This window comes from Argentina silus, assembly GCF_951799395.1.
Source record: "Argentina silus genome assembly, chromosome: 9".
Classification (NCBI taxonomy): domain Eukaryota; kingdom Metazoa; phylum Chordata; class Actinopteri; order Argentiniformes; family Argentinidae; genus Argentina; species Argentina silus.
In genome coordinates, this window is record NC_139663.1 from 18,468,856 (window position 1) to 18,478,855 (window position 10,000).

At 44.3% G+C, this 10,000-nt stretch overlaps 2 protein-coding genes across 4 annotated transcripts in view; both read left to right on the forward strand.

Annotated features, from left to right (window-relative positions):
• LOC310809524 (monocyte to macrophage differentiation factor 2-like) overlaps positions 1 to 1,161 on the forward strand; it is an 8,169-nt gene extending 7,008 nt beyond the window's left edge. Inside the window, exon 7 of the mRNA XM_083676817.1 lies at positions 1 to 1,161. This exon is cut by the window's left edge and continues 110 nt beyond it. Coding sequence (XP_083532943.1) covers positions 1 to 94 — 94 coding nt within the window. The 3' untranslated portion in view covers positions 95 to 1,161.
• A 1,058-nt stretch (positions 1,162 to 2,219) lies between these two features.
• The window catches only part of card11 (caspase recruitment domain family, member 11), a 17,838-nt gene continuing 10,057 nt past the window's right edge, over positions 2,220 to 10,000 (forward strand). Inside the window, exons 1-5 of one of the 3 annotated variants that reach the window (XM_083676812.1) lie at positions 2,220 to 2,469; positions 8,283 to 8,508; positions 8,735 to 8,872; positions 9,208 to 9,384; positions 9,691 to 9,839. In XM_083676812.1, coding sequence (XP_083532938.1) covers positions 8,292 to 8,508; positions 8,735 to 8,872; positions 9,208 to 9,384; positions 9,691 to 9,839 — 681 coding nt within the window. In that variant the 5' untranslated portion in view covers positions 2,220 to 2,469; positions 8,283 to 8,291. Of the gene's footprint in view, positions 2,470 to 5,820; positions 5,892 to 8,282; positions 8,509 to 8,734; positions 8,873 to 9,207; positions 9,385 to 9,690; positions 9,840 to 10,000 lie in introns of those variants that run through there. The other 2 variants (XM_083676813.1, XM_083676814.1) reach the window with 2 other exon arrangements.

Sequence of the window (10,000 nt, forward strand, 5' to 3'; positions counted from 1 at the left end):
CCTGTTCGTTGCCGTGGGAGCAGCCGTCCACTACTACGCTATCTGGAGGTATCTGTACACACCTGGGCCACACCCTGTTCAGACCTCCAGGTGATGGAGGGAACAGGAGAACCGGACACTGAGCTAATGCTAACGTTGTAGTCATTAGTCAAGTCTATGGTGCTAACTGCTACGTCCACAGAAGCCACCGCTCAGAGAACCAATGAACCATTACGAGTATGAAGTCACTACAGAGTTAGCACCTCAGCTAACTGAGTAGGTATTAAAGCTAGCTATGTAAGCACTACAGATAACTATCCACATAGCGTTAGCATTCTACAGATGTAGCAACGGTGATTTGGAATCACTCATGATGAGGTAGCCCTACCTGAGACGTGAAGTCAAGTGTTACCCCCGGACCTTAGACTGGGAAGGCCTCTCTTAATGGTAGACGCTTGTGTCTTCCACATGGGAGACCCGGGATCGAACCCTGCCCTTCACACAGACAGTTTCCACAGTTAGCACTACTGATGTACTTAGGAGGTATTGCCACAGGTCACACCATTAGAACGGTGCAACGTATTCCTATGGAAAGAAGAAGGATCATGTTGAACATGTAAGATTGTTGTTACATGTTTTCAGATGGAACCACTCCAGAGCAGAGAGGCCTGACTAACACTCCGACAGCCCCACTGTCACTCTATGGATAGAGGTCGAGGGTCAGGGTCAAAGGCATAATTAGAACCCTAATGCAGCACATAGAACTGTGATTCGAATGCGTAACTAAATTAAATTCTTATGATTAAATCAATTCTTATAATTAAATGAAATACATTTTAACGATACAATGATCTGAATGTGGCACTCTCTGTGATGAATGCCAACAGCACTAACCGAATGCACTGTCTGTCCTGAGAGCACTAATCTAATCTATGGACAACAATGTTTTATATTTGTGCAGTGGTAAGGACATCATTCTTAGATCTCTGCATATTTCACAATGCTACAATACAGGGAATGTACTATACAACTGCGTCTATTTTTGATAAAAAAAAGTCATATTTTCAATATGTGAAGAGTTTTTTTGAGGAGTTTTTTTTTTTCTGCAGGATACTGCAGCTCTCTCACTGCACTCTCTAGATCTGTCTGTCATGTCTCCCTGTCGAGGTGAATTGTGTGTTATAAAAGAATGCTCACTCAGGAACTATTGAGATTTATGGAAGAGATTCTATTTTGTGAAATTCTAATTGAATAAAGAGAGAACTATAAAACACTGTGAATGATCTGTGTGGGCTATCAGTGTGTGTGTGTGTGTGTGTGTGTGTGTGTGTGTGTGTGTGTGTGTGTGTGTGTGTGTGTGTGTGTGTTTGGATCTCAAATATTAAAGGACTAATGGTGTTAGTTTATTCTCAGTCAATGAAAGCAGTATGTAGGCCTAGCGGAGTATGCTAAGAGTGAAATAGCCATTTGTAACTGGACTCTAAATGTAACAGCAGATTGACGGTAACAATTTTAGCACTGTTTCTGGTCATGGCGTCATTAGTAGATATGCAATGCAAATGGGGCACTGTAGTATTTCCATGTCATCAAAATGGTACACACACACACACACACACACACACACACACACACACACACACACACACACTCACACACTCACACACACACACACACACACACACTCACACACACTCACACACACACACACACACACACACACACACACACACACACACACACACACACACACACACACTATCGTGTGCAGGTGCACCTATCCACTGACTGGCCTGTTTCTAGTACGGTATTTATTTTTCATATGTTCTAAACATCATATTCAGAAATAAATATTCAACGTAGCCAGCTGCATAATCTCTTTCTTTTTTTGAGTACATGTATCTACTAATACATATTATGTTTGACTATTTACTTACATTCATACGTTAACTTAACTGAAACTCATGACCTGTACGAGTTGCCATATAAAAAATAAAAAATAAAACGTGAACATGAGCGCATATGTAATACAGTTAGAATCAAATAAGAACCAACATCAATTTTTTTGAGTATTTAAATAAAATATATTTTACAGTGTACTCTATAGGGGAAGCTTGGCTGCTCTTCGATTCACTCAGCACCTCGTTCAGTGCGATGTACTTGTTATTTCCATGCTCACCCCGCCCCCGCTCTCTCTCTCTCGCTCGGTGCAGTGCGGTGCCGTGTGTGTGTGTGGTGTTAGGTTATAACAGTTGACAGACAGAAGTTGGGCATATGTTCCTCTTGGTCTAAATTCTTGTGAAAGCGTTTCTGATCGTCAGAGGTGGATTCAAGTTGAGGAACGACGCGGTTGTCTGTTATCAGATAAACAACCGGAGTTTGTTTAAAACCAATTCCGCCCAAATTGGCGGCTCTTAGTCAGCGGTGAATGAAAACTCCGCACGGGAGCGTCTATCGGCCGACCTTCTACATTCCGATCGTCGCATTTACTAGGTAGGAATAATTGACGAAATTAATCTTTCATTTTATCTTTTCATTTTCATTTTATTGCTGAACTGTGGAACAATTAGTAACATATTTAGTAAATATTAGTTTCAGTAAAGATTAATTTGTGATTGCGGAATCGAAAACATGCGCAGAACTTGATTGAAATGATGACTAGTTGACATCACGTAATCTGCTCCTTCATCTTGATCTTCACCTGCATTCTAATAACCGCGAATTATATGACTAAATATAATTCAAACTGTCGACGGTTTTCTAAATTAGCTATCACCAATGCTCATTGTAGCGCGATGTAATTAGTCATATAGGCCTACTTTAATTTCTTAATATGCCTACCCGTCATTGGTAGGTAATTCATGTTTCACTAATGACCTATTACAGTGAACAATAGTGAGCGTCATCAGGTTGAAGAAGGTAATATATTGTCACCATAGCAGAACCCTGGACAAAGGGTAGAAACAGAAATATCCTGAAACTGTTCAGTTAGCACCAACAACAGGTTCTCTATTGGTAACAACCAAAGGGTTCTGTAGAGAAGAATTTGGGCACAAGATAACGGTAACCCGTTAGAGGTGTATTCCGGTAACCGTAGAGGTATATACGGTAACCCTCCAGAGGTATATTCTGATCTCTGGTATAAGGCCAGTAAGGATTCCGTATGCGCTTTCGGTGGCCTCATAGTTCTGCTGACCTGAGATCTGAATATACCTCTGGAGTAGGATAGACAAAACAGAACTAATAACATTCCAATCAAAAACCTGTCAGAAAAATATGGTTACAGGCCGAATTCAAATAACTTTGGAATGTTTGGCTGTGGAATGGGCCTGAGACATTCTTTTGCGGGAACTGTGTGGAGTCAGATTATATGATGATTATATGCCGTGAAAGCCATCTGTCATCGTGATTGTTATCTACCCGTGATATCAGAACATTCATGTAAAGTGTAGATAAGGAATGAGAGGAACCAGTGTGTGTGTGTGTGTGTGTGTGTGTGTGTGTGTGTGTGTGTGTGCGCGCGAGAGAGAGAGGGTAAGATAATGAGAGATAGGGAGTGTAGTAAAGGGAGAGAGAGAGTGAGAGACAGAGGTTCTCAGTCTCTAGGCTCATCATTGTCTAATTCTACAAGGAAGGTGTGTTTCGTTCTTCCTCAGATTTGAGTGAGCATTCCAAAATGAAGCAACGTTCTGATGACTAATAGGACATCTGCAATATTTGCAAGAGAATGTTATTTGTCATGTTAGATACATGGTTTTACAGTATGATATATAACGTTTTAACCCGTGGATCATCATCTGTAGTCATCTGTGTTTGGTCTGTACTCTGTAGCTGGTCTGTAGTCTGTAGCTGGTCTGTAGTCATCTGTGTTTGGTCTGTACTCTGTAGCTGGTCTGTAGTCATCTGTGGCTGGTCTGTAGTCTGTAGCTGGTCTGTAGTCATCTGTATCTGGACTGTAGTCTGTAGCTGGTCTGTAGTCATCTGTGTTTGGTCTGTACTCTGTAGCTGGTCTGTAGTCTGTAGCTGGTCTGTAGTCATCTGTGGCTGGTCTGTAGTCTGTAGCTGGTCTGTAGTCATCTGTATCTGGACTGTAGTCTGTGGCTGGTCTGTAGTCATCTGTGTCCGGTCTGTAGTCATCTGTGTTTGGTCTGTACTCTGTAGCTGGTCTGTAGTCTGTAGCTGGTCTGTAGTCATCTGTGGCTGGTCTGTAGTCTGTAGCTGGTCTGTAGTCATCTGTATCTGGACTGTAGTCTGTAGCTGGTCTGTACTCTGTGTCCGGTCAGTGTTGTATCTGAAGTGTGCCTGGCTTCCTCTCCGTCTTTCCTCTTTCTCTTCGTCTGCCGTGTCCTTTCTCACTCGCTCTGTGTGTGTGTGTGTGTGTGTGTGTGTGTGTGTGTGTGTGTGCGTGTATGCGTATGTGCATGTAGAAACCACAGGTATCACATTACCATAGGCTCCAGCCATCATTCCATGAAACAAAGGGGCCTTTTATGATAGTCAGGACACGTGAACCAATCAAGCCTGCCCATCAGCCAGCGATACAGCTCCAGACCCAACCCTATCCCCAGCCCTGTGAGAGGCCCAGGAGATGCTGCTCCGTTTGGGCCGCTGGTCACCAGGGCTGGTCCTGGAGAGTCACAAGGCTTCTGTTCCAGCCCAGCACTGACACACACCTTGGTGATTCAGCTCATCAGCTCATCACCAAGATCTTCGTTGAATCATCTATGTTAGTGCAAGGCCAGAACCTACAGGGCCAGGGCTGGAGAACGCTGGCTTGGACACAGAGATGATATGAAGGGTTAGGACCTGTAGTGTTGACCCAGAGAGGTGGGCTGAGCAAAGCTGGGTTGACCCAGAGAGGTGGGCTGGGCAGTGCTGCGGTGGGCAGGGCTGGGTTGTGTGTGTGTGTGTGTGTGTGTGTGTGTGTGTGTGCTTTTGCAGTCTGTTAGAAACCCTTGTGTTCTATTTTTGGCTGCTCCATATCATATCATTGTTCTACTCTGCCCCATTGAGTGCCTTTCTGGTGTCCAATTGTTGATTGCGTGAAGGAGAAAGAGAGAGACAGACAGATAGATAGAGTGGGAGATGTAACGTAATGGTTTGAGGTCTGACATTGACACAGTTGTAGCTGGAACGGAGAGGAACAGAGCTGGCTGGTGTCTTGTGGTTTTCTAAAATCAGACTACACAGGGGAGGGTTTGGTGTGAGCTTTCCGCTCTCCTGCTACAGACACTTGCACACACACACACACACACACACACACACACACACAACACACACACACACACACACACACACACACACACACACACGAATGCACGCACGCATGCACGCACGCACACAAGCACACACGCGCACGCACGCACGCACACACACAGGCACACAGGCACACACACACACTTAGAATTTGTATGACCTACCTTACTCAGCAGCAACACCACTGACCACAGCATTCTCAAGAGTGAATGGTTGAGTGAGTGAAGGTGAGAGAGAGGGAGAGGGATAGAAAAAGGGAGAAAGACAGAGCGAGAGAGGTGGAAAGAGAGAGCTGGAGACAGCGTACAGTTGAGAGGGAGAGAGAGAGCTGGAGACAGCGTACAGTTGAGAGGGAGAGAGAGAGAGAGAGATCTTGACATCTGGTGTGAAAGAGGAAGTGAGGAGAAGCTTTCTGAGTAATGAATTCCAAAATAAGAGAAAAGGAAACGCACGTGTAGTTATAGAGGGTGTGTGTGTGTGTGTGTGTGTGTGTGTGTGTGTGTGTGTGTGTGTGTGTGTGTGTGTGTGTGTGTTATACAGTATCATATACAGTAGCCTCTTCTGTTTGATTGGTCAGATAGCAGCCAATAGCAAGGGCCTTCAGGAAGTTGGAGCATCACAGAATGGAGCATGACAGATTGTTCAGATAGAAAGAACAGGTATGAGTGAACATTCCACCTCAATGAATACTTCCTTGACAGTTTGTGTGGGCGTGAATCATAGGAGGTTTGACTCTTGTAAAGGTGAGATCAGAATGTGACTGCTTCTTCTACTTCCTCTCTCAAGTGTGTCCTGTGGTGTGTCATTGGTTATGAAGATGGGAGGGACTGAGAGAGACTGAGAGGCAGGGAGAGGGACAGACAGGATCACACCAGGACTTAGAGCTTTCTGGTAGACTACTTAATTGATTAAACACATTCTGAATCATCCTGATTCTGTCTACTGTGTGTGTGTGTGTGTGTGTGTTGGTGTTGATCAAGGAAATGAATAATGAAAATATTCATCAAACACCTATTTTTCGATGGCAAAAGACGAAACCATAACTGACTGACTGAATAGACCCATAAAAAAACGAACGAAAATCATTTTTCATTGTTGTTGACTAAAACGGAACGAAATTATCTCTGTGACTAAAATGGGACTAAATGGACAAGAGTTTTTGGAGAGAGGTGTTAGTTGCTTGGTCCATCAAAAGCATGCATGACATGAGCAGAATTGTAGGACTTTCTCATTGCGACTTTGCAATGTTGTTATTGGTAGAATATAAATACCATGCACTCATGACCACTCCCATCTCTGCCCGGCAAACTTTCTCCCCTCTGGCCAAAACAGTCACAGGCTTGCTATCGGCAGAAACAGAGGTTAATTATCATGTCTATTCAAACAAGACTGAATGAAAAGTTTCCACGGGAGAAGAAAGCTTTGGCACCCACGAACTTCAACTTCGGTAAAGAAATAAGCACCGATTTTGTGATCAATATCAGCGAATCTGCGCAGTGCCTTGCTGAGGCTGATCCTCTTCAACGCAGAGCTTGTTTTGCATTGATTAAGCCAACCGCCATTTATGTCCAGTTGTGTGACGCCCTTTATGTCCATTTTGACGATAACTAGACTAAATCGTTATTCGAATGACACAAATATGACTAAAACGTCATGCTATTTTAGTCAAAATGATCAACACTGGTGTGTGTGTGTGTGTGTGTGTGCGCGCGCGCTGAGCCAGCAGCTCTCCTACCTTTCACACAGAGCAGATAACCTTTCCTACTTTTCACACAGAGCAGATAACAGTCATATGCAAAGGTGTGTGAGTGTGTGTGTGTGTGTGTATATGTATGTATGTATGTATGTGTGTGTGTTTGTGTGAGTGGGAATCAGATAGGACTGATTTGCCTGGCCGTGGGCTCGGAGTGACAAAGCAGGATTATAGAACAGCACCCACCAGGCAGAGTATGCAAACATAGCAGAGAGAAAAAGTGTGTGTGTGTGTGTTACTCAAATTCAATGCCATAATTGACATTTAAATTAGAAATGAGGAAGTACAGTACTGTTGAGTTTGGAATGGGATGATCATATGGAATGGGATTCAGTCCCATTACGTAGCTCACCGACACAGCTCATTACTGTTGATATCCATCACACACTCTTGTGGGATGGATGTCACACTTACATGGGGTAGAGGAGGAGAGAGACATGGAAAGGTCCGAGTTAAGGGAGGTAAGAAAGTATTCCAAACATGAAGGGGAAGTCAAAAATATCAAAATCATTTAGTGGCAGTAAAAAAAAGGAGGAGCTCTCTTTTTCTATTTGTTTGATTTGAACAGCACCCGGAGGCCCCTTTTCCTTTGAAGTGTTGCCTATTGTGTGTTACCGTTGTTACCTTAAAAAAAAAAAAAACTTTCTAAGTTCCTTGTTAATAAAGTAACTTTAACTTACCAATCCATCTGGTTCTATGTTGCTTCCCTTTCCCCTAACGAGCTGGGTTGTAACAGTTGAATGTTGAATGCCATATCTCATCTACATCAGACCTGGGTTCAAATAGGCAATCGAAATCTACAAAAATACTTATCTGTGCTTGATTGAGTTTGCCTGGCACAATGGAACGAATAGAATAGTCCCAAAAGTGCAGACCTTGCCCTCCAGGCAGACTAAAGCAAACGCTCAGCTGTTTCAAAGGCTCTTCATTGTTAACATGAGAAGGGAGCCGCACATTGAATAGAATAATAGTGTTCGTTTACCCAGTAGAAAGATTGGGGAAAAACTCCAGACGCATAGCCAGATGCTAACTCTACACACAAAAAAAAAGCTGGGAAAAAGCTATCAGACGTGGTAACACCAGTCATGTATAAAAACAATGAAGGGGTTAAAAGGTGTTATCTTGAATGAGTAGGGTGGGAGTACAGCAATGATGGTGTGTTGTTAGAATATGGGCAGTAGTGATATGTTAGCCTGTGTCGTGATCTGGGGCACTGTGTGGAGAGAAGCGGTAGCCTGTTTTGTAGGGCATTGTGAATGTCTTTGTGGTTTCTTTGGTGTGTGCGTGTGTGTCTCAGGTGTAGGTGATGGAGAACGGTACGTGCACGTCGTCGTCGTCGTGTGTTGGAGGGGAGGATGCCGAGGCCCTGTGGGACGGGGTGGAGAACAACCGCCACATCATGACGCGCTACATCTCCCCCGCCAAGCTCACCCCCTACCTGCGCCAGTGCAAGGTGCTGGACGAACAGGACGAGGATGAGATCCTCAACTCCCAACTGCTGGTCTCTAAGGTCAACCGCACAGGTACGCTTGGGTGGGTGTGTGTGGGGGGTGTGGGGGTGTGTGTGTGTGTGTGTGAGTGTGAGAGAGAGAGAGAGAGAGAGAGATAGAAAGTGAGTGTGTGCTTATATGTTTCAGGGTTGACAGGGTGACGTGTGTGTGTGTGTGTGTGTGTGTGTGTGTGTGTGTGTGTGTGTGTGTGTGTGTGTGTGCGTGTGTGTGCGTGTGTGTGTGTGTGTGTGTGTTACAGGCCGTCTGTTGGATATCCTCCACACTAAGGGGGAAAGGGGGTATGTGGTGTTTTTGGAGAGCCTGGAGTTCTACTACCCACACCTCTACAAGCTGGTCACAAACAGAGAGCCCACAAGACGCTTCTCTACCATCGTAGGTGAGACACACACACACACACACACACGCACACACACACACACACACACACACACATCCCTTACTACAATACTTGGGCATTATAATAATTCGCATTACAATATTTGTATATTCAAAATCAATATCAACTTTTCAAAAGAGCTCTCTTCAAAAAATATCATTTGAGAACCATAATGTATTTGACAAGAAAAAAGAACCACTTTCGAAGCAGTGCTGCTTAGTGTTTAAAAGTCTGTGGTTTCATTGTTCTGCTTATTTTGACTAGCGGTGGAGGGTCATGGGAGCTGACTTTCTATATGTGTGTGTGTGTGTGTGTGTGTGTGTGTGTGTGTGTAGTGGAAGAGGGTCATGAAGGGTTAACCCAGTTTCTGATGAACGAGGTTATCAAGCTCCAGCAGCAGGCCAAGTGCAAAGACACGCAGCGAAACGAGATGATGGGGAAACACCGCACCCTAGAGGACGAACACAAGAAGCTACGTCTGGCCAACCAGGAAATGCAGGCCTTCCAGCACAGTAAATATTGACATTAAATACAATATAATATATAGTACATACAGACATTTTGTTATGAATGCTTCATAATTCCACTGCCTTCTATGAAGCGATTCTATCTACGGAGAAAATACTGAAATAAATGCAACCTATTACCATGGTGCTGTTTTAGGATGCATGCTGAACACGATAGCCTATGATAACCATTTAATAAAAGTGGGCTGCGGTTGCTCTACAGTTTTAACTGATGACGCTGACCAATCAGGATGACCTGTTTCGGTACTCTTGTTTCCTCTGACGGATGTGACGTTGCTGTTCCGTCCCCAGGGTACAACAAGATGAAGGAGGAGAGGAATCACTGTAATGATGACCTCCTGAGGGTCAAGGACGAGAACTACAAACTGGCCATGAGGTACGCCACGCTCAGCGAAGAGAAGAACATGGCTGTCATGAGGAGCAGAGACCTGCAGCTAGAGGTACACACACACACACACACACACACACACACACGCACACACACACACACACACACACACACACACACACACACACACACACAGACCTGTGGTCCTCTGTGGCATAGTTGGTAGAGCATGGTGCTAACAACGCTTAGGTTGTGGGTTTGATTCCTGCTGGG